At 40.4% G+C, this 23,265-nt stretch overlaps 12 protein-coding genes across 12 annotated transcripts; 6 read left to right on the plus strand and 6 right to left on the minus strand.

Moving 5' to 3' along the window:
• Positions 1-39: 39 nt before the first annotated feature.
• Positions 40-795, plus strand: I206_101512 (uncharacterized protein; the record flags this gene model as incomplete). Its single annotated transcript, XM_070202401.1, has 1 exon — positions 40-795. One exon carries the CDS (start codon positions 40-42, stop codon positions 793-795), a length of 756 nt encoding a protein of 251 aa, XP_070058502.1.
• A 273-nt stretch (positions 796-1,068) lies between these two features.
• Positions 1,069-2,430, minus strand: I206_101513 (uncharacterized protein; the record flags this gene model as incomplete). Its single annotated transcript, XM_019158218.1, has 4 exons — positions 1,069-1,263; positions 1,337-1,402; positions 1,486-2,189; positions 2,304-2,430. 4 exons carry the CDS (start codon positions 2,428-2,430, stop codon positions 1,069-1,071), a joined length of 1,092 nt encoding a protein of 363 aa, XP_019008831.1.
• Positions 2,431-2,807: 377 nt separating this feature from the next.
• Positions 2,808-4,708, plus strand: I206_101514 (3-deoxy-7-phosphoheptulonate synthase; the record flags this gene model as incomplete). The annotated part of the gene is made up of 7 exons (XM_019158217.1): positions 2,808-2,870; positions 2,966-3,222; positions 3,386-3,547; positions 3,700-3,981; positions 4,081-4,260; positions 4,418-4,500; positions 4,566-4,708. 7 exons carry the CDS (start codon positions 2,808-2,810, stop codon positions 4,706-4,708), a joined length of 1,170 nt encoding a protein of 389 aa, XP_019008830.1.
• A 156-nt stretch (positions 4,709-4,864) lies between these two features.
• On the minus strand, positions 4,865-5,714 carry I206_101515 (uncharacterized protein; the record flags this gene model as incomplete). Its single annotated transcript, XM_019158216.1, has 6 exons — positions 4,865-4,906; positions 4,971-5,072; positions 5,141-5,222; positions 5,294-5,468; positions 5,551-5,579; positions 5,662-5,714. The coding sequence occupies 6 exons, from the start codon at positions 5,712-5,714 to the stop codon at positions 4,865-4,867; spliced, it is 483 nt and encodes a 160-aa protein (XP_019008829.1).
• A 633-nt stretch (positions 5,715-6,347) lies between these two features.
• I206_101516 (uncharacterized protein) lies at positions 6,348-8,334 on the minus strand (the record flags this gene model as incomplete). Its single annotated transcript, XM_070202402.1, has 5 exons — positions 6,348-6,981; positions 7,056-7,577; positions 7,631-7,792; positions 8,009-8,083; positions 8,153-8,334. The coding sequence occupies 5 exons, from the start codon at positions 8,332-8,334 to the stop codon at positions 6,348-6,350; spliced, it is 1,575 nt and encodes a 524-aa protein (XP_070058503.1).
• Positions 8,335-9,232: 898 nt separating this feature from the next.
• I206_101517 (nucleolar GTP-binding protein 2) lies at positions 9,233-12,195 on the minus strand (the record flags this gene model as incomplete). The annotated part of the gene is made up of 6 exons (XM_019158214.1): positions 9,233-9,438; positions 9,503-10,643; positions 11,121-11,389; positions 11,454-11,604; positions 11,669-11,979; positions 12,090-12,195. 6 exons carry the CDS (start codon positions 12,193-12,195, stop codon positions 9,233-9,235), a joined length of 2,184 nt encoding a protein of 727 aa, XP_019008827.1.
• Positions 12,196-12,518: 323 nt separating this feature from the next.
• On the plus strand, positions 12,519-12,968 carry I206_101518 (uncharacterized protein; the record flags this gene model as incomplete). Its single annotated transcript, XM_019158213.1, has 4 exons — positions 12,519-12,542; positions 12,604-12,661; positions 12,752-12,835; positions 12,922-12,968. The coding sequence occupies 4 exons, from the start codon at positions 12,519-12,521 to the stop codon at positions 12,966-12,968; spliced, it is 213 nt and encodes a 70-aa protein (XP_019008826.1).
• A 361-nt stretch (positions 12,969-13,329) lies between these two features.
• I206_101519 (uncharacterized protein) lies at positions 13,330-14,433 on the minus strand (the record flags this gene model as incomplete). Its single annotated transcript, XM_019158212.1, has 2 exons — positions 13,330-13,710; positions 13,792-14,433. The coding sequence occupies 2 exons, from the start codon at positions 14,431-14,433 to the stop codon at positions 13,330-13,332; spliced, it is 1,023 nt and encodes a 340-aa protein (XP_019008825.1).
• A 253-nt stretch (positions 14,434-14,686) lies between these two features.
• Positions 14,687-15,284, plus strand: I206_101520 (transcription and mRNA export factor SUS1; the record flags this gene model as incomplete). Its single annotated transcript, XM_019158211.1, has 4 exons — positions 14,687-14,769; positions 14,851-14,921; positions 15,033-15,101; positions 15,205-15,284. The coding sequence occupies 4 exons, from the start codon at positions 14,687-14,689 to the stop codon at positions 15,282-15,284; spliced, it is 303 nt and encodes a 100-aa protein (XP_019008824.1).
• A 752-nt stretch (positions 15,285-16,036) lies between these two features.
• I206_101521 (uncharacterized protein) lies at positions 16,037-17,148 on the plus strand (the record flags this gene model as incomplete). The annotated part of the gene is made up of 4 exons (XM_019158210.1): positions 16,037-16,315; positions 16,419-16,712; positions 16,798-16,941; positions 17,002-17,148. 4 exons carry the CDS (start codon positions 16,037-16,039, stop codon positions 17,146-17,148), a joined length of 864 nt encoding a protein of 287 aa, XP_019008823.1.
• A 1,021-nt stretch (positions 17,149-18,169) lies between these two features.
• On the plus strand, positions 18,170-19,628 carry I206_101522 (uncharacterized protein; the record flags this gene model as incomplete). Its single annotated transcript, XM_019158209.1, has 2 exons — positions 18,170-18,572; positions 19,378-19,628. The coding sequence occupies 2 exons, from the start codon at positions 18,170-18,172 to the stop codon at positions 19,626-19,628; spliced, it is 654 nt and encodes a 217-aa protein (XP_019008822.1).
• A 730-nt stretch (positions 19,629-20,358) lies between these two features.
• On the minus strand, positions 20,359-22,944 carry I206_101523 (uncharacterized protein; the record flags this gene model as incomplete). The annotated part of the gene is made up of 10 exons (XM_019158207.1): positions 20,359-20,630; positions 20,712-20,736; positions 20,802-20,972; positions 21,041-21,189; positions 21,242-21,405; positions 21,460-21,904; positions 21,986-22,289; positions 22,345-22,598; positions 22,655-22,751; positions 22,807-22,944. The coding sequence occupies 10 exons, from the start codon at positions 22,942-22,944 to the stop codon at positions 20,359-20,361; spliced, it is 2,019 nt and encodes a 672-aa protein (XP_019008820.1).
• Positions 22,945-23,265: the final 321 nt, after the last annotated feature.

Consider the following 23,265-nt stretch of genomic DNA (forward strand, 5'->3'; position numbering starts at 1 on the left):
CTGATATTACTTTACCTATCTTTTGTGGCAAATCGGTATATGGTAGATTACGTACTTGTCGATACATCAAGTGAATATTCAGGTATACTTCTTTCCTTATGGACAATTAGGAGATTTGGATGGACACTGGCGCTTCAACCCTTTTTATACGGATTAGTGCTGCTGAGCAGAAACGAATGGACAATCGGAGGATTGAGTATAGCTATTGGATTTATCACCATTATTTTTAGTGAAGGATTAACGGTATATAGATATCACGATCAGAGAAGAAAAGATTTGAATGGAAATACAAGAAAAGCTTTAGATGAATTATCAAATTTAATGAAAATTCAAAAAACCTCAACCCCACCGGCGGGTGATTCAGGAAAAATGGAAGAAAGAAGAAGAATATCACTTCAATCTGATTTATCAATTTTAAATAAAGTTAAAGAATTATTACCAGGATATTCAAGATTACCATTTAATTGTTCAATTCCAATAAAAATTGATAAAATTGATGATATGATATTAACAGAAAGATCTTCTTATTTAAAACCTAATTTATCAAAAAAATTAGAATTAATTAATAATGATAATAATAATAAATATTTTACAGAAAATTTAAATTATAATTTAAAAGGTTTAATTTATCCAATTGAATTAATTATTAAAATTCCAATTATTTGGTTAATAAATGATAAAAATAAATTATCAGAAAATGAATTAATTGAATTAAATAAATTTCATCAATTATTAGCTATTATTGATCCTTCTTTAAATTATTTAAAAGGAAAAGAAAAAGAAAAACCAAAATAAAAATAAAAACAAATCCAAGGTGAAATTGATTCATTATTGTTAGATTAAATAAAAGGACAATTAAGGTTTGAATTTGAATTTGAATTTGTAAAATTCAATTCAGTATTAGTATATTCAGTATTAGTATATTCAAGGGTTTGGTTTATTAATTGTTTTCTTGATATATCAATTCAAGCATTAACTTAATTTTAGTATTTTTGAATTCTGTAAAAACATGTTTTGCTTGAAGTTTGAATTTGAATTTGATCTAAAAATGCATTATACATAATTATTCTAGAATAATTTACCACCGTTAAGAAATTGAGATAACACAACTGTCATACCTAAAGTGAAAACTAATAAACAACCGTCTTTATATGTTTGTGAAAGTAAAGATAAATATCTTGATCCAGTTATAATAGGTTTAGAGATTTTAGGAGGAAGAAGAGGAAGGAAATTTGAAATTAAAGAATGAGGTGGTGGAGGGGACTATATAAATTGAAGATCATAATTAGAATTCCAAATTTCAAAAATAAAATTCTTTCATAATGAAGAAACTCACCTTGAAAATCATGAATCTGCTAGTTTGTAAAATTAATTCTAAAGTTGTCCAAGCCCAAAATATAGGCTAAAATGAAATCAATTATTAGATAAACATGATCGACTCGCTAATAAAAGAAAAAAAGAGAAAAAAGAAAAAAAAACACATACAACAATTTCAACATTACCAAATTTTCCAAAAGATTTACCATTTAAACTACTCCATCTAGAAGACCAATTACCTTCAATAGCATTAATTAAACTTGTTTCAGATTTAATTTTAGGTTCCCACCATAATATTGTAAATAATGATAATAAAATAATTGATAAAAAATGTATTAATGGAAAATATTTTTCACTTTTACTTTTTTTTTGTGAAACACCAAAACCTCCTAAACCTCCCATACTTGGAAAAGGAAATGGTATATCTTGATTATCACTTCCATTTCCGAATAAATTTGGTGGAATTCCACCTAAATTATCATTCATAGGAAATCCTCCTAATCCTGCTGGATCATCTAAATCACCTAATAATCTTTGTGAATCTCCACCTAATCCACCTGGACCTATACCACCACCCATCATTTGTGATAATAATTTTGACATATCTGGCATTTCTCCATTTGAATTACCTTGTCCACCACCTCCACCAAACATTGACATCATAGCTTCTAATTGAGCTGACATTGCTTGTTGTTCTGCTGTCAAATTCGGGTTACCTTGACTTTGAGTTGCCCTGTTTTGTGGTACGGAAGTATTAGGTTCAGGTGGCCATGTTGAGTTGGTGTTTCTGGAAGAAGATGTCGAGGTTGACGTGGAAGATTGTATAGGTGGGGGAGCTTCAGTTGTCGGCGTAGATGAAGGAGATGGTTTGACTAAATGTCCATCGATTTAGCGCTGCTCAAACGATATACGAGACAATTTGGGGCTACAAGCACGGGAGACTCTTCTTGCAAGGACAATTAAGGTACTGGACGAAGTATACTCACAATCATCAGCATATAACGCCTGAGCTTCATCTCCCCTTGCGGATTGAGCTAATTTAGCTAAACCCGTATTTCCTCTTGCAAGAATCTTCGCTTTTCTAGCAGCAGCTCGAGAGGCTGCGTCGGACATTTTGTCTATGTATGTGAGATGTTGACCCTGTGACGAAGCAGAGGGAAAGCTGTATATGTAGAAGCAATTATTCAGTATTTCATATATCTTTAATTGTTGACTGTCATTGTCAAGGAGCCCGCTGGAACCAATGATGATGATAAGTATCTTGAATGACGTGGCATTATCATTTGATTACCCCGCAATATTCCGGCGGTAGTGCCTGATCTGACTATTTTTTCTGAGTCGGAATGAACAACGTTTAATTTGTTCATTGAAAAATACACTTATACAATTCCATTATCATGAAAGCATAGGACATATTTGAGTAACGTGTTTGACAGAATAACCATTGCATAACATCTCCAATTTCATCAATCGATCATCAAATCATCACAATGTCTCACGGAACACCTTCCCCAGATAGGAATAGACCTTTAGATGATCGAAAAGTCACAGGTGTGAGTTCAGCTCTTACAACTTCTGTTTATATTTGTATACCTCTACCTCCGACCCCTCGGCTGACTTCCCTCATCTCAACTGTTTGTTCGTATAGTACGATCCATTGATCCCTCCTGCTTTACTTCGACATGATCTTCCAGTACCTACTGTAGCGAACAAGACCATTTCCGCTGCTAGACGAACAGCAGCATCAATTGTTCAAGGAACAGACCCATTATCGAGGTTATTGGTAATTGTTGGTCCATGTAGTATACATGATGTTGATCAAGCCAAAGAATACGCTTCAAGATTAAGAAAAGGTGTACAAGAAGGTAGATGGCCCGGACTGGAAGTGGTTATGAGAGTTTACTTGTGAGTTTAGCTTGAAATGATTTATGTGGAGATTCATGCGAGAAGCGAGCGAAAGGTTGCTGGATTTCGTAATGTAACAAAGACAATGGGATCAACTGCTTTGTTCAATGGAGGCTAGAAATTCGTACTTGAGAGGCAAAGGCTAACAAATTATGATATTCAGCGAAAAACCAAGAACAACAGTAGGATGGAAGGGTTTAATAAATGACCCAGATATCAACAACTCTTTCTCTATCAACAAAGGTCTTAGAATTGCTAGACAACTGTTGTGTGATATTAACGAGATGGGTATGCCTGTTGGTTGTGAATTGCTTGATACCATCAGGTAGGTCAAATATCGCACTTCTTGAACTTTCATCAAGCTGACTGATACGCACTTCCATCTCTGACACTATCCCCATTCACTGCATTTATTCGATTTCTTTCTACTCTCAAACTTGGATCCTTCATCATCCACCCTGATCGAACCACCCACAGCCCTCAATTCATTGCGGACTTGATAACGTGGGGAGCTATCGGTGCCCGAACCACAGAATCCCAACTACATCGAGAACTCGCGTCAGGTGCTTCTTTCCCTATAGGTTTCAAGAACGGTACAGACGGTTCAGTCGGAGTAGCTATCGACGCTATGCAATCTGCATCTCATCCTCATAACTTCATGGGTATCAACTCTCAAGGTATGGCTAGTATAGTTAAGACTTCAGGGAATGCGGACTGCCATGTCATCTTAAGAGGTGGTACACATGGACCCAATTACGCGTGAGTATAAAAGGTGTAACACTATAATTGGTCGCTTCGTTAGCTAGTCGGAAAGGGCGGATTAACGATAAATGCTGATCCCACCGATTGTTTATCTAGCTCCGAACATGTTCAAAAAGCTTTAACAACTATGAGAACTAAAACCCCAGATAACTTTGCATCAATCATGGTTGATTGTTCGCACGGAAACTCATCGAAAAACCACTTGAATCAACCTAAAGTAGCGGCTGACGTTGCTGCTCAAATTGCTGCAGGAGAAGAAGGTATCACCGGTATCATGTGAGTGGAGTGCCCGTATTGATTTCACGTGTTATACAGCCCTACAATGCGTCGGACATGGCTAGTCACGTCAGAATGAGCGACTAAAGCGCATCGACCATTTCTGCGTACAACCTTGGATAACAGAAAACAGTAGCTGACTTTGCAATGTAATCAGGTTCGAGAGTAATTTGAAAGGCGGTAAACAAAGCTCAGATAAGCCAAGGGATCAATTGGAATACGGTGTATCCATCACTGATGGTAAGTCAGCTCGTCAACACTCAGCTATGAACCGTGAAAAGAGATAAGCTGACAATTTGGTTCAGCCTGTGTTGATTGGGAAATGTCTGTCGACATGCTTGATGTGCTCAACAAAGCTTCTCTCACCAGACGATCTATCTTAGATGCCAAACACGCTAATGGTAACGGTGAATTACCCGCTGTCAAGAAATTGAAGACTGACGAGTAATTGGTTTGCAACTGTTGTACTATATAAGTAGAAATACAAGGAAATGGTATATCATATTGCGGGTTTCCGAAGCCATAGCCTCGGTCATTTTGTCCAATGCATAAATCACTCTATTCAAGTAAAAGCCGGGCTTTGATTTTGAAATAAGATCATAATCTATGATTTTTCAGAAATATGTCCTCGTGGAACTTCTCCTTCCTAAATGATGAGAATGAATGAGCAAGCAATTCAAATAGATTGACAAGAATGAATAAAAACTTACATTAACATCAATATCATCTTTGAACCATCTTTCTTCATTTTTTATTGTTATAGTATTTCCACTCATTTGACGAGATTTCATTCTACCATCTTTTTCAAATACCTATAAAAAAGGATTATTGTCATATATATATATATATATAATAATAAGAATATATTATTTTTACTTACCCAATGTTCAATTCCATATGTTCTATACCATTGTGAATTTAAATCATCCGTTTCACTATATTCATACCAAAATTCAACTGCTCTATTGTTTGTTTATAAGACAAAAAGAAAATTAGTATCTAGAATAAAATGACATTTAAAATAATAACTGACATTCTATCATCTTTAAAAGCGAATAATTCTTTTCTCAATTTATAATTTTTTTCTAATTTCCATTTATTTTCTAAAAAAATTTCAATTTCATTTGTACCTTTAAAAAATTTATCTCTATTTCTCCAAATTGAATTAGGTGTATAAGCAGGTGAAATTAATTTAGGATTTTTTGTATCTATCAAAAAAGAAAATCAATTGGAATTTAATATTATCCTAATTTTTAAATTGAATGATATTTTAATAAATATATTACTTACTCCATTTATCTTGTGCTGCTTTTACTTTCCTAAATCCAAATTTCAAAATAATTAATCAATCTATCAAATTTTTCTGTTTTTAAAAAATTATATATAATTTTAATTACTCACTGATGTGCTGTTTCAGCTGTAAATGGAGGAATAGGATATAAAGGTTGTGACATTTCTATAAGAATAAATTCCTGAAAACTTGATACCCAGTTGAATTTTGATTTTTAATCCAATCCTTACTCGTAAGTAACACGAATGCGAGTTATATGTATTCAATTTGAAGTAATTAAAATCCTACACTGTTCATCATTCGATAAATTCGATTCAACATTATGAGTCAGCAATTAATTATGCGGACATCTCGGCTATCTCAAATCGCGTATTCCGAATTGCACCAAACGTATCAATGACACCATTTACCATTTGCGGCTACCATTTGTGAATATCGATGAATTCAATTCCACTCCTTGTGCAACAGCGCATAACAGAAAAGGACAGATTTAAATAAATACATCGATATGAAAGTTATCTCCTCAATGAGGGGTCATTCCAATTGACGTATCTAAAATATGCCCAAAAAGGCTTATATTTGACTCGAAAAGACAGAATAAAGCTATCGATAAAAAGTAAACTAACGACAAGTGTATATATACATTGATTAAAGTCAAACGCAAAAACAGAACAAACGGGATATTACAAATTGACAAGATGATATATGATGATATGCTTTAGCTGCGGCTCACTTCTCCTCCCGTCGTCTCCAATTCCGCCTTCCTCATATTTCGAGACCCGCTCATATTTTTTCCCTAAACTTTCACTCTTTTACCTTTATCTCCTCCTATACCTTGTATATTATTTCTCAAACCAGCTGTCAAAGCACTAGTCGACCCAGTACTTGGGCCAGGTGTTGTTGATCCACTCCTTTCCCTCGTTCTACTGTTGATATCAGGTAGAGAATCAACATCGATCACCTCTTTAGGTTTATTCGAATTAGCATTAAGAGCGACTCTTGCCGGAGTTTGACGAGGTTTGAATCCACCAGCCATCATTTTAGTCATTGGACTCTTGGTACCATTGCCAAAACTACTGGCACCAGGAGCAGAACTGGCTAATCTATGCGAACGAGGTGTGGCAGGTTGTTGATGTAACGCAGGTCGTTCCATTCCTCTGATCGGGATAGTTGAGGAAGTCGCATCACCTTTTATTGATGATGATATAGTTCGTAGAGATGATTTCGGTTTACGATGATGAGTATGATGATTGTACCTATTGGATCTTATAGTACCTCCATTATTCAGCGGTACAAGATGCTCGAAAGATGATGTTGGGGAGGAGAATGAGGCAGAGATTTGTACTGGGAATGCTGATTCGATATGTTTGACTGGGTGTAACGGTCGATTTCGGCACCAACAAGTCAAAAATAGGACACGTTTTTGTCGCCTGTTTTTGCGCAGTTCATCAGTCAAGGCAAGGCCAAAATGCTTCACAACTGGAAACAGAGAGACGACACTCACTTGCTATAGAAGAAGTAATTTGCGCTCCACAGTAGACCCGCGACCTTTCTCTCTCGCCCTGTATCCCAGTCATTTTGTATAGCAGTCTCGCTACTTCTTCTGGCAGAAGACGCGACAACGCCTCCACCAGAAGTCGAATTCTGCCGCATCATTGGTGCTGATAATGCGCTGTTATCAGTCTGTAGAGGCTCGACATCCATGTCCATACCTCCTGCTCCCCATGAAGGATCAGCATCGTCCATATCCATTTGTATGTCGTCCTCATTTTGTGCTGGAAGAAAATCTTCATCCTCGTCGTCAGAAGGGATAAGGGAAGTATCGATATGGGGATCATACTCCGGTTCGGGGAACCACGAATACACTTCGGCATCTTCCATCGGTAAGACATCATTCAATATTCGATATAAGTCGTGATTTGGAACAGTTGGGCCAAGATTAGGTGACGAATTTGCTGGTGATTGACTAGGAGAGCTTCTGATATTTGATGAAGGGTTGTATGAAGCTAATTGAGAGAGGACGACGCTAAGCAAGAAAACGTCAGTCCAGGGGTTCTTCTGTGTTGTTATGATACCTACGGAGTGGTACCAAGGCCAGAGGAGCCGAGCAGGGTACCGTTGAGTTGTGACAGGACTTGAGCTGCAGATCTTTCTCTGGTGAAATGATCCGGTCGCAGTGAGGTAAAGTCGTGATCCGGGAAAGCGGCATTCAGTGTTGAGACCAGTAAGAAGTGAACTTTCCTGTCAACGGATAAGGGTCAGCCTGGCCGTGAATTGCGGTCAGAAGCCTTGAGGAGAGAATGGATGAGAGGGATGCCGGAGATATGGTAGCGAGGAAGACGGAGATTAAATGAAAACATAAGCAGTGAGGAACAGGCCTGCATGAGGCATCCGGGTATGCGGGGATCAAAAGCAACCTCATACGCAATCTTCTGGGATAGAGAAATTGACTCTCACCTTGACTCCTTCTCGTCCAATCTTCCAAAACAACTAGCCAAACCCGCTTCCCTCATCTCCGGAGAAAAGCTCATCCTTCAATTCGAAGAGAATGACTCAAATCAGCGCAGCGCTTGACTACATCGCTCTCAGACTCTGACTCACTCTTCCATACCTTCTTGTTCTGACATGTATGCTTCTTCCCTTTCCTTAAAAGCCCTCTTCTCTTTGCCAACAGGCTTGACAGAATACGCTTCGAATCTGGCATGTACTCTCAAATCACTATCTCCGTCTGAAGATAATGAAGCTGAGAGTTCATTTAATATTGGGTAGTCTAAATACTTCATCTTGTTTGGTTTCTACTTTGCACTTCGTCAATTATCGATTGTTGAAGTATGCGTGTTGGTAACGGATGAATTTGACAATAGATGCTGATGAAAGGATTACTTAAGCGGGATATGGGGTAGGCGATAAGTGAGAGTAAATGACCTTTGTTGTTTATATAAGGGTATGAATATTGGCTGTATGATTGAATATATCGCTCGAATAACTAAATTCACTGTCTGTTGTTGATGTGAATATATATAGTGAAGTACGAACGTTCGTTTGTTATTGATATGATATATGATGTAATTTCACTTTCTTAAGTAAAGATAAGATAAGTGCGTAAATCTTGAGACTAATTGATCTCGAGGATATACTTCTGAATGAATCTAATAAAGACCCCAGGGGGTACAACGAACTATCATACTAAGTCTTTAAAGATTATTTTGTGATTGAGATAAGATTAAAATACAAAAGGAAGGAATGTAAAATGATGATTGATGATATGGGGGTGTGAATAATCCGAATCCGTCATTATATTATCATTAAGTAGGGTATTAGGATAAATCATAAACAAAAGGGTAATTACAAATCCCTTTGATACTAAATCAAACCCTGGATTACGAATATTCAAAATATAAATCCTAATTAATCATTACAAATTACCTTGACAAGCGGATTATTCAATATCGGGTATATTTCCGAAATTACCTTAAAAGGGAAATAAGAAAAGGGTTAAAAAAAGAACAATTCATAGAAGCTTGAATGTGCAATATTCAAAGTATATTATCTCGTTTAGATAAGATAGGATAGTATTTGATATCTAAATCAGATATCGTAGGATAGGTAATACACTATATTACATACACAGGTCTATTAAAAGAGTATATGCAGATATCCAAAAAAAACAGTCAAAATCACCTAATACTTCTTACTCTTGGGACGTTTTTTTCCTGTTGGCTCCTCATCCTCTCTATATCGCTTATGAGGGTTCTTAGGAATCTTCTTCTCTCTATTCCTGTTTTTGACATTAGCGTGAGTATAGAAGTTTTCGGTTTTCTTTTTGTTGGTTGTCATTCTCTTTTCCTTCTTAGCTGGTGTAGATTCTTCATCTTCAAATTCGACAGCTAAGGAACAAGGCGGAAAGTCAGCAAAACGATTGATAGTCAAAATTCCAAAATAGTCGTTCACCTTTTCGCTTTCCTGCTTTCTTGCTTGATGGATCCGAAAGATCAATGACTACTTCCTCATCATCATCGTCATCTTCTTCCTCATCATCATCTTCTTCGTCTTCATCCTCGTCTTCGTCTTCGTCCTCCTCATCATTGTTCTCGTCTTCTTCATCTACAGGTAAGTCTGCAAATTTAGAAGGTCCAGCATTTCCAGGGAAAATATCATCCCAGGCCAGTTCCTCTCCCTCCTCTGCATCTCCATCCTCTTCTTCATCCTCCTCTTCGGCATCTTCAGGTAAGTCAGCCATGTCGACATCTTTACCTTCCTCTTCTTTGTATCGTCTTGCATCTTCACCAATAAATTTAGGCATAGTAACGATTTTACTGATGGTTTGATCAACACCCTTAACTCGTTTTTCACCTAATATCTTTCCAAGTGACCTTTCTTGTTCTTCCAACATTTCTTGTGTTTCTTTATCTTCTTGAGCTTGTGCTGAATTAACCACTTCTTCGGAAGTACCTTCAGTAGGTTGTTCTTTAGCTGGAGGAGGTACGAAGAATGGGATTTTACCCCTAATCCAGTCATTCAATACCATCTTAGCAGCTGATTCTTGATCTGGTTCACCACCTTTGAGTAATTTACCCGACTTTTTCGCTATGGCACTAAGTAATATAGTTGCACCGGATTCACCATGCCATCCACCTTCTTTATGTTCTAAACCATATGTCCTTTCTATGTACTCTGCACGTACACGTTCAAGGAGTTGAGGAATATGTTCAGCAGGAGTAGCTAAATTTTCCACTCTGACTACACCTTTGAGTACCGTGTCGGTATCACTATCTTTCGCTGAAACAGGTACAATACCTGGACAATCTATCAAATAGATCCTCCTCATCAAAGTGATATATTGCCAGACTTTCGTCTCTCCGGGTATAGGGGCGACAGTACAGACCTTCTTCTTCTTCAGAGTGTTGATTATACTGGATTTACCAACGTTTGGGTATCCGATGAAACCAATTGATATTTGTTTCTTATCGGAATGAAGAACTGAGAATTGTCGAAGAAGTTGAATGAGAGAACCCTTACCGAAAGAGTTGTTGATGGAGGCGTGGAATGCGATTGTAGGAGCTGATAATGAGAGATGTTTAACCCATCGAGCCTATCAGAATATCAACCGCGTCAGCCGTAATCATAACGACAACGTTATATAGACAGGTAAGGGTAAACCGGTGAAAGCTTGATAGAATGTCTGACAACAAACCAAGGGATTCAAATTGAATAAACAGTCAAAAGAGACACATTCAAACCCCAACTCAATCGTGTCAACCATCGTCTTCCCCTGACCCCTCGTCAGTGTCCAAAACGGACAACCGACTTTTTGGCCTCGTAAATAAGCAAACCCAAAACGGGTGCCCAAGGTGGGGTATAAATCGGGGCATGACGCTCGTTCTTCCACTCTCGTAACGGTCCAATCGCGTATGATTAGTCTTCCGAAAAAGACAGTGCGAATGGCCCTGACTGGAGTGTGGAATATGTGGGATGTAGCATGGAAGGGAGTAAGGCAGTGATGTATACATAAAAATAGAGGCGGGGAGGCGACGACAAGGTCAACCACAGAAAGGGAAGGAACACTCACAGTAACCCAAGTTGGAACTAGATCGACCTTATTCAGCACATATACCAAATGCTTATGGGCTTTTTCTTTCCTCAAGTACTCCACGACAGGTTTACACCTCGTACCAAGGGGATCTCGAGCATCGAGAACGTGAATGACAACATCTGAAGAATCAAGTACTTTGTATAACTCTCCCCAGATACGCCTCGAGGTACCCTTCTGATAAATCGGTTCCCTTGCGGTAGAAGTTGTTGGATGATATATGTCTGCAAGATCGGCGGTACCGGTTTCTAAAGAAATTCTATGAGCGATTGACCATTAAATTGCGGACGAAGCGAATAAAATGATACTTACGAGATGCTTCACCCTCAACAGCAGCTACATCAGCAGCGTTTGAAGCTTCACCAAGTTCTTCTAAACTTCCTATATCGAGTCTTGGTCTCTTACGTTGAGCTTTAGGTCCAAAGGTATTTGAGAAAGGCTCAGTCTCGACGATATGTGGTCGCTGCGGTCGAGATTTCATCAGCATGAGTAACGAGGGAGAGAATCATAGAGTGAGATGAACTTACTTTACCCCCATTTGCAGATTCATCTTCTAATAAACCCATAGGTAATTTGTTTCTCCTCAAAAGAACAGAGTATGGATCTGATTTTTGCTCTTTTAAAGCTGTTCTGAAATGATCAAGAGCAGTTTGAGAGATGACTCGTGTATTTCCAAACCACCTTCTATCAGCTTTGACTCTTCCAGGTTCGACATCTTTTTCTGTCTTTTGGAAAGCTGCAGCTTCGATAATTTTTCCATCTTTATCTCTGACAGCTTTTCCACCATTCAACATCTTTACTCGAGAAGCTGCTTTAGCATCTCGGTAGAAATTTTCACCTGTGAATGAGATTCAATGATCAGCGTATGATCTCTCTGGGATGCACAGCTACTGCCGTGATGCACATAAAGCAGATGGGAAGGTATGAATTCGAGATCCTTCAACTCACCTTTCACCTTTTTAAGACTGAATTCCCCACCAGTCGATCCAGACTTGAGCTTCTGTTTTCCGAAGCCTGGATTGGCTTTTCGATCATGATTCTTACCCTTTGCCATATTGATTATACACTATATCAGGCAATTTAGGGATATATATCTGGATTGTTAATTCTTAAATGTTAAATATATAAAAGGGGAGACATGAGAAATGCAGTAGTGGTAGCAGCGGTATTCCAACTGGACATCTCATATTCAGAAATTTGAAAGTTTGCTCTCAACTTTTTTCGAGTTACGTAATTAGAAGTTGTAACATATCATTTTGATCCCGTTAATTGTCTATTCATTTCCCTCGAATCTGTTTCGTCGAATTCATATAATTGACCTCCATTTACAACTATATCATCGTCAAGGACACAAGATTCATATCAGACAGGACAAAAATGGCGACAATTTACAGGCAAGCGGTGAGTCTCAGCTAATCACTACTGTCTGCAGATAGCACAGCTGATGTCTGACTCTTCGCAGCAACGTATGGCTCACGAGTCTCCGGTCATCTTTTGGTCTCTCGCTATGGGATTTGCCGGTGAGTACATCTGAAACCGACATAATGTCACTAGAAACAATTGCTTGACTATGACAGACTAATACTGACATTTGAGCTCATCCTCTCCAGGTCCCATAATGGTATTGACCGTTCCACCAATTAGAAAATCATTTGGATATAAACAAGCTGAACGAATCCCAACTACTTTCCCAGGTGAGTTTTTCTCTGCGCAATAGGTATCAGTCAGCTGTGATATCTTAGTGAAGAAATCAGCTGATGTTTCTGCCTCACCTTTTTAGTACCAAATCGACCTCGTCGCGCAGTAAGCGGTTATGAAGATCCATAGATCATTGTGCTGTACATTGGATGTAGGAGGAAATGTATTTGCATATTGGATAAAACCGATTCAATGCTATCTGCAAGGGCATACGTATCATACGAGCCTCACTAGTGGAAGGCTCAGGTGGGATACATGAGTACAAAAGAAAAAGCAAGAAACACACAGAGCAAATCTCCTAATCACCTCATCACAGTCTCATTTCGCTCATCGTTGTAGAAAATTAGAGCCGCTTTGCTACCTGCCAATATTTACAGATAGTGAAGCTAATATCCTGTCACCAAACTGCAACATCCAAAGATGAGAGATTTCATCTGAGCGATATGCGAAATAATACATGACCGCATATTTAGTTTTACAAATATACATTTCATAACCCATGTCTGGGGTTCGAATCAATTCTAATCATCCCATTCCATCCATCTCGTATCCATTGAGACGCACTAAGCTTCATACTATTCTGATCCAATTGTAGCTCCTTCACAAGATCCCTTATATCTTCATCCCTCATTGCTAATTCATTTCTTTCTGCATCCCTCTTACCTATATCAGACCATATTTCTCTTAATTTACCTGATCTTTGTATAGCTGATCTTGCTAATGAAGTCAATCGTAAAGTGGAAGTTGTATTTGATATTATCGGTATAAGAATATTTGGCGAGATAGGATCTAGGGGTATAGGGAGGAATGTATAAATTAAAGGAAAGAGTAAGAGAGATATTGATCGAATCGTATGAATAGTCGAAGCCAACTATACAGAACATTATTAGTCCAAATTTTTATGAATATCTGTAGTCATGAAGTGTATTTTTTCTCATAAAATATTACTCACATGCAATGCATCTCCTTCTACAGCTCTCAAATCCCAAATCCACTTCACTCCGCCTTCTAAAATAGCACCTCCAACCAACATCCAACCAAAAATACTTCTCCACCTTTCAGCTCTATTTGATGCTGATATCCCACTTATCCAACTCATTCCTAAAGAACCTATAAAAAAAGCTTCTAGGATATACCAACTCAAAATTTGAGGAAGACTATAAATTAAATAATCTGAAGGGAATTGACACCATACACATTCAATTAAAGGATTATGACCAAATTTCAAATATAAAATTCTATTTTCCATAATTTTTAATCTTGTTAATAAAAGTTCTATCATTGGATGAAGTGTTAAATTAGGTTGTTCAGGGCCTATAATATTATATCGAAGTTGAGAATTGGATATTGATATAGGTACATTTGAGAACAAGTTAAAAGGCGGAAGAATTAATTGTTTCAACATCCATATTGTATGTATACCTAATATAAGTTTCAATGACAATGGTCGAGGTGTTTGAGTTTTGTTTGGAATTGACGAAGGTGGTTTACGTCGAAAGAAGTTGATTAGGCGAGGTAGAAGGGATGGACCGAAGATGATTAGTAAAAGGGTGAGAGGTGCTTGATATGCTACTAAAGGAGTAAAAATGGACATCGTCCAAGGAGTGTAGCGCTCTCGACCCTTAATATAACAGATATAGCGATGTGAGGTATAATCTGGAGAGTCAAAGAAGAAGAAGAAATACCTGCATTGAAATTAGATTGACCAAGTCGATCAACCTCCACTTTTCGTAAATAAACGCTTGAACCTACTCTTTCATGAGTTGTTGACAACATTCAAAATCAAACCTTCGACGAGTGTCTCATACATAGCGATCCGCACTCTCAATCGCACATGAATAACGAGGATGGTATCAACAACTGAAAGTACAGATGAAGCTACTCTGAACGCTATTAGGCAGAGATTGATGGAAACAGGTGATTGGGATAGGTAGGTTTTCCTATCTATTTGCCGAATTTATAACCCTATGAGCTAGCTTAGTCTGTGCAGCTAATATATCCTCCTTGTCAGGATACAAAAGCTGCTACGAGAACAATTAGAGGAGAATGGCTGGGTAGATGATTTGAAAGACCTAGCTAAAGGTGAGAATTTGGAATCATATCTTCACAATGGTATGAGGACTCTCATAAGCGATCCTCAATGCTTGCGGTCAACCGAGCCGTATATAGCTAACTTTCAACTTGTATTCACAGAGAAAGCTCGAGCACAAGAGACGCCGAATTTAGGAAATTTGATAAAAGAGATAAGTGAGACGGCTAGGGGTGAGTCGATTCGCTATTCCTCTTTGGGTCTTCGACAACACAAGGAATATGGGTATTTCACTCGTATTTGGATGTCGCGAATTAACACAAATCCGATTACTAGGTATGATCAACGAAAGTACTAGACGAGATGTCGCTCAAGAGATAGAAGCTGTCTTAGATCGAGAAGTGGACCAAGCTTAGAAGATTGCGCACTCCGATTGTTATCAAAACGAGGATATTCGTGTTCAATCTCACTTCAGAAACTGAAACTACAGAAACAAAACTTCATGTTGTATGCATCTATATATGCTGAAATTTGTTTGTGGGATAGGCAGAATTTGACAGATTTTCAGTCCTTTGTATTTGAATCAACGAACTCACCCGATGTTTCACAAGAGGTGGTCTAAGAGTGTAGTCCACTCTGGCCAAGAATCATTGAACCTTCGTTTCGCTCCACGTTGGGTTGTACAAATCTGGAGAGGCAAAAAAGCCTAGGAGCGTCTACGACAATGCGTAAAATCGAGCCCTTGTCTAGCCTTCGCTATATCAGGACGTCGATTTCACTATTATATCTATCCTTTATTGCACTGAGGAGAAAATATGGAGTAAATTCGAGTAACACGAAGGCCAGGAAGGGAAGATTCAAACAAGTGGAGTCAGTGTATAATGGAGGATCATATAAATCGTTGTAGGAAGAAGACTCCGGATCTTGTAGAAGACCTAAACCTATCGATCAACCCCTATCTATCTGAAAAGCTAAGCGATGACACATACACTATCGAGTCGATTCAGAAGGCCTCGTTGCCATAAGTCAAAGCTATATAAAGGGTTATTAGCCTTCACAATCATCTTTCTTTTCTCTTAACATCAATTCACATTCCCGATCCAATCCCCAAATATTTTCACTACGCAATCGAATACGTCTCATAAAGAGTCAAGAACTAACTAATACTATGTCTAGCACAAACGGCCGAGTCCTCCGAAACGTTGAAGGCAATATTCAACGACGAGGTGTGCAGACCTCAAATGGAAATGGAAGCGAATACCACGGCGATAATGATGGCAACGTAAATCATTTTCCAACAAACAGGGCTCCATGGAGTCGACCCGCTCATGAGTACCTTGGCAACTCCTCGAATCCTCAACACTCTCACATGTCGTGGACATCTGCTGGTTCAGCTGGAGATCTACCTCAGGGAGGAAGGGGTAGAATCAATCACTTTGGTGACAATGTGAGACTACTCTCCGATTCTAGGTCAATCACCAAATAGCATTATAAACAAATTCAATGTGTGTCTGACACAAGCTGATTGACTCAACTCTGGTCCTTTGCAGACTGGAGGAGTAGGGATTTATGGTGGCAGCAACAGCGGCTTCCGTTTTGAGACAGGATTTGGCGACTCGGGATCCCCTGATACAAACCAGCACACCAGTGACTGGGTCCCTCCCAGCACCGAAAGTGGAAGAGAGGCAAATCCTCCTCCTACAGCCGGCGCCACGGCCCAGCCCACCGAGCTAGCAGACGCTACTGATTCCGATCCTGATGTGAGCGTCCCTGATGATAATCACTGGCCCACCAACAGCTCTTCTGGGTCAGGACCTAATGCCACCCAGCACCACCAGGATTCGGTAAGTCTCCGGAGCAACATATTGCTATTATGCCACTTTCATGATGCCATTGTGATGATGCTAAGGTAACCTTGATCGTTTCTAGGCTGCACCTGACGCCTATACGTCTCCCTCTGAGCTAGTAGCCAAATACTTCAAGCCATTGGACGGCCAGACGGCTGTTCAGGCTGATACGGCACAACGTCATCGCTTTGGCTCACGACCTAATGCACCTGAGTCCAACGGACAAGTCGCGAGTTTCCTCACTCAGTTCTCGGGATGATGTTAAGATGACTTTGATGGTCTCTAGCCGATACCTACAGCCTATGGTCCCGCTGCTGAGATTGGCCGATATATTTTTAGTCCCCAGACCCCGGGTCAAACGCTTGAAAGACAAAGTGATGACAGCCCTGATGATGAATGGGAAAAGGTTTCTGATGAGTCTACTGGTAAATAAGCTGGTATGACCCTTAGACCGCAATAGGACCTAGGATCTCCACCCTCTTATCCAAGCACCGTTCCAAATTTTAGATATTGCGTGAATGTAGTATAAGCAGTATGCATGTTAGGTTCAAAAAATAGACCGTTGAATCGTCCATTCAGATAGGGCTTATTGAGTTTGGGACAAGCGGTGTTGTTTGACCCAAATAATTTACAATGTTTTGATAAGATTCTACTGTAGCTAGGACGCATGTTACAGTCTGAGTCTCTAGACCGAGACATGGCCTTTACATTTGAAAAGTCGATATGAGGAACATTGGTTTACAATACTGACCCCTTGTCGCCCCAGCAGCAGTCGAATGACGTGCGACATGACCGGCGTGTTGCAGTCTCGTCCTTGGTCATTAGCTTCGGTGGTGATGATCCTTTTAAAGATCTAGCTCACTTACGCATATGAAATGATTGCACTCGTGACCTGCTCATCCAGGCTTTGACAAGAAGCTGTAACAAGAAGCAAATCTGTGAGATAAGGCCGTGTTTGAATCTCGAACGCATTTGAAATGCAAGCTTGATCGAATGCTTTCAGTATGGGCAATGAGAAGAAACAGAAAAGAAGCAGATACGAAAGAAGTCTATAGGATTTTGAGTCCAGACTGCGTCGAAGATGCAGAGATGTTATAGTATATTCAGAGGCACGAAGACCCTGTTAGTCTGGGCGTCAATAAAAAGCGTAAAAAGACTATACATGGGAAGGCCATATTAGGTCTCGACCACATGTTCGATGTAAGACTAGTGGAAGACCAGACGCCCCACTACGATCCTACCTGGTTTTTGTATACCAGCTGTCATATATAAAAAGGGGGATATCCGACTTAGAAAATGTTTTCTCCCAACAGACATTCGCTATTCATCACTCCTGCCCAACATACAACAGACGGCTTTCCACATTAATAAATAACACAACTCAACCATTCGTAGTTCAATCATCGATCAATCGTTTTGATAATAACCACTATATCGCGACCAAGCATACGACCATGACTTCCCCCAATAAATCAAATGATGAACAGACCGGATCAGGCAGACAGGGGATCAATAGATATATCTCCCTTTACCAAACAAATGAAGGAGCCGACAATATTGACTCCGTAGAACTTCCCTCAGATCCAAGGCAAACTTTTCCTGGCGACACAGGAGGGTTGAGTGGCTCAGGGGATTCCAGACGTCCTATGGCGTCGATAACTCCTAAGCATTCAGCCATGTCGAACTTCCCTACAGCTCCTTCAGTTCTCCCCCCTCCTTCACCTGTGGCTCCTCCTTCTCATGCTCCAGCTTTGTCAGTCTCTCAATTTCCGCCACCTCCTGTCGTTCCAGGACCTCCACAAATTTACGAAACGACTGCATCAAGTGGATGGACTGTTGTCCCTAAGGATACTACAGGTAAGCAGCCAAGGCAGAATCATCCCTCATTGGGCGTATTGGACATACTGTGATAAGCGGTCGAGACGATACACCGATATCCCCTGAGCAGGACCGGAAAGCGAGTACGAAGGTTGCTAAGTAGAGTTCGAGACGAGGTTCACGAGATATACATTTCTTAGGGAGAAATAGTAGTAACTTAGATACAGTGTTCGGTATATATATGTATATTGTATGTTCCGAAAAGTTTGGCACGATATGCGTTTTTACACCATAGATACCATTCTGGGAAGTTCACTATTGGCTTCGTTTTATATGATGACAGCTTCATCTTTTTACTCAGCAGTAACCTTTAGACCATGTACAGCATCCTGTAGGAGTCTCAGGTGAGCTTTTAAAAGTGCATCTGCAATGCACAGCTGTCAGAAGCGGTGATAAGCAGTGCCACAGAGCTTTTGGTGGAGAAAAATTAAGGTTTGTATGATTGCCTAGTTTGACCTTCAGAAGTGATCAAATAGCTCATCATCCAATGCTGCAATCACAATTAATGAATGGCCCAGAAGCAATGCAGTGTATTGAGCTGGGCATTCAAATCAGAAACTCAGTATTGTTGCATATACATTGCAGAACAGCAAAGGTCAGAAGGTGGCCATCTATGGTGCAAAAACGCGTATCGTGCCAAACTTTCCGGAACATACAATAGTTCTAGAACCGCGCATCTCCGTCCTTCCTTATCTATTACGTCCTTAGCGCTGTACTAGCGTATTATGACACATACTTCAGATGCATCTTCCCGCTAGGCGCGCTTTCGCTGATTCGTCCACAGGTAATAGGAACCAGGCTACTGGACCTGATACCAGCATTGAAACTAGAGAGCCTTCAGAATGGAAAGACATTCTTGCTGAAGGTGTCAAACAACGAAAAGATGAACATGACTCATCCCTTGCTGACACTTCGGTCCAGAATGAGAATGCGAATTCGGCAGGCCCTCTGAATACAGACTTTGAAAGTGACAATGACAATGAAGGGCTCAAGAAGGCACCTGATTTAAAAGCTACTTTGTCGAAATTTTCATGACGATCTGACCCATGGAAATACTTCACAAGGCAATAGCTATACGATTTCAATGAAGATGGATCAGGGCACTGTCATTACCAGTCTAGAAAATGCTATAGAGGAATTGACCAGAGCATGCCCTACGAATCGTGGTGATCGCCAATTATACAAATTGGAAAAGACTGTAAGTCTCCTCAATCTTACAGTGACAGCTGAGTGTCAAAAAGATTTCGGCTTACCCATCCTTTCTATGTATGATCAACAGGGCACGATTGAAGTCTCGTCTGGAGCCGACAATATCTCTTTGTGGAAAGACGGTAAGCAGCTGTGGGAACTCAAACGCCGAGCCAGCGAAAAAACCAAACAGGCCGATACAACTTACAGAACTGAATGATGTGGAGTGGCATACGGTACTTTCGACAATTAGGATGGTAGCAGAGGATGAACGTGAGACAGTATATGGATATAAACACGAAGATTGTGAGTATGTAACGGTGAGAGTATGTTATAGAAAGTGTGCATGATTGTATCACTTGTAATTGAAATGCATAAAACCATAAATTGTGTTATGGATGTTCCCCGAGCGGACTAGATTCTAGTAACCTAATAGTCCGATGAGCTAAGTGCATGAAATTCATTCGTTCATATACAACATCTTGAAATAATATATACAACAACTTCGGATGAAACGGTGATAAAAGCCAAACAAATAGTTCATGAATGCATCCTCGTGAGACAGTCCGAAGCCGGATCAGTCGTCCATCTCGATCAGATTGCCATCTTCATCCTCATAGTAAATACCCTTGATCATCTCGTCCTCGAGGAAGTCATCCTCATCATCGCATACCCCCTGTCCTGCTTCGCCGGCGTCATTTTCCAGAAGTGCATCACTTGCTGGCCTCTCAGGGTTTCCAAACCTCATGGAGCTTGGTTGATCTTGCCCGTCAGTCACGGTACTGGATCTTGGAAATTGGCCATTCGCGTAGTCGCCTCGCAACTCTGGGAGAGTCGCTCCAGTCATTACTGGACACAAGAACGGTCAGCGCGGCCAGTCGCAAGGATTTCAAGCTCCTCTTGTAACAGAGCGAAATGCTATGGACTTACCCTCAATGAATATCGCGAGTGTGTACTAATGCAGTTGTACAGTCAGATGCTATTCAACATTCATTACAGCTTTGTGGACCCCGAGCTCACAACAGCGTCATTCCCAGCGTTCCCGCATTTTTCCGGCTTTCTATCCGGATCATTACCAAACATGGTTAGAGCTATGTTTTGGAGGGATCGTTTCGTTCGTCCAGCGTATCTCACGCCATCGATTGTCATTGGTGAGACGTTCTCGATAGAACCGAAAAGGGTGGCCGTATTCTAGGTGCACATATCAGTCCCCAAACGCCGTAGTACATCGATATAACAAGTTGATCGGAAAGACCTACAATAACGAACACAGCGCTGCAACCTGATGCACACATATAAGGTGGTACTTCCCAGCCGTCGGGTTGATGATTTATCGTAGTGTCCGAGATATCCAGTCCAACACTTTTTAGATCTACCTCTGCTCCATCCGCAGAATGCGTGATGATATCTATTGGCAGCGTGAGCCATCTCTCTTATAGGAAACACAGGCAGGGACTCACAGATAGGTCCATTTCCAGCCTTGGCAGAAAGTTCATCAATTTTTCGTCTTATATCCGCACCCATCTTTGCTTCCAAGATAGGTAAGGAATCGCCGAAAAGGTAGTCATCTTTGTAATCCGGTTGAGTATCTTTGTTACGTTTTTGGATCAAGTGCTCTTGGACACTTGGCGCACATGTCAGACAATGAATGCACGATCTATCGATTAGTAAAACTCACACAAAATGGCCCATATCCCTCATTTCCTCATAACCACTTGACGCCCCATTAGACCCTTCTTCATCAGGGACAGCTTTCTGCCACCAAACGGCGCACCAACCAATCTCAGTGACGATTTTTGGATCCTTTTCCCACTTTGTGATACATAACGCAATGAACAGACTTCGTCCGATGTTGGGAGGAATATCCATTATTGTGTTCTCCTCATCTTCATCTGACGTTGGTTGTTGAGATGCAGGCATGGAAGCGAGCAGGCCACCGCAAATTGCCGTGATGAAAGCTTGTTGACAATGATAGTGGTAAGACGCACCGAGATCACTAGAAAATGGAGAGGTGCATGAGGGGCTAGGGGGCGAAACGGTGGAAACATCAGGAGTCGTGAGAGTGGGCTTCGGATCAGACTGATTTTGTGGAAATTCACTTTCAGCGAGCGGCTCGGTAAGACCTATCCTCCCAATTTAGCTTTATTTCAACGTATCCCTTCATGCGTTTTGTATCTATACCAACGGTGCGGCAAATGACTCACCCTTCTCCATATCTTGGCCATCCAATTGCACAGAATTCTTGGACAAGGGAAACCCACCCCATCCTGCTGCTTCAGATCCTTCATTTTTGTTTTGATTGGCGAAGTCACTCCTTCCCTGTTTCTCTGGACCTTTTCGTAAACCCGGCCCAGGGGTAAAATCATCCTTCTTTGCCTCCCAATGATTCGGATGGAAAGGTTTGACCGGGTACCCATTTCTGATATTTCGATCAACAGCTTTACCATCTTTTGTGATCTGATTGGCTACCTTCTTGAGGACTGTCGCGCTGTCGAAGGTGATCGGGATCTGAGCATACCTATCGTCAGCTCAATCCCCGATGCCATGACTAAATTCGACTCACTACTGAGTCCAAGTCACTACCTCGAATCGCATAGCTAGGCAATGGTACCCAATCATGTTTACCTTCCTCCACAGACGGTTTTGACAACGCGTTCACTCGGGTCTCATTGGCTTCCTCTTGAAGTAGCTCTTGCCTTTTTCGATGATATTCGATCCAAGAGGGGTTAGTGAGGCGCATCTCGTGAATATAATACTGTAGATACTGAAGTTGTTTAATCTTCCAAAACAATCTTGGCTTTCCTAGCTTATCAATACCTACTGTCTCGTCAGCTTCCGTGGCAGGTTCATTTCTTTGAACAAAGCTGACATACCAATGTATAGAGTTATGCCCTCATCTCCCGGTGATCGAAGTGGATGATTAGGATGTACGAGAGCTTCACCGTGTATCAGAGAGCCCATAGCATCTGCCTGAGTTACCCAAGAGTATAAATAGAATGCTTCATTATCATCACTAGTGACTTACATGAGGTTTACTCAACTTGCTAAGATAGCTAAAAACTATATCATTGTGACGATAGTAGCCATCCGTGACCAGCTCTAACCCTAGATCAGGCGTATCCTGCTTGACGCCTTCTATCTTCGTTTCGGATCCTTCATCCATATTTCCAGCTCAACCATTGAGGTGTTCATAAGGTGAGAAGTAGAGGAAAGAGATCAAGATGAATTGTTGAGTGATGAAATCTACTTATATAGGTCCAAGCGTGTATCATTTTGAGACTTCTGTTCGTGCTGCCTCCACTTCATGTTGACGTGCCTGGACAATCTCTCGGTTTTACGTAATACGATCAATTCAATCTCGACGTCACGCCAGCGGCAAACCGACTGCGAACAAAGATAACAACAAGCGAAAAGAGCACCCTTCTTATAGTTCACTACCCACTTGACTTACTTCCCAATACCTTCAAGTCCAATCATAGCACAA

The sequence above is a fragment of the Kwoniella pini genome, chromosome 2 (assembly GCF_000512605.2).
Source record: "Kwoniella pini CBS 10737 chromosome 2, complete sequence".
NCBI classification, from domain to species: Eukaryota; Fungi; Basidiomycota; class Tremellomycetes; order Tremellales; family Cryptococcaceae; genus Kwoniella; species Kwoniella pini.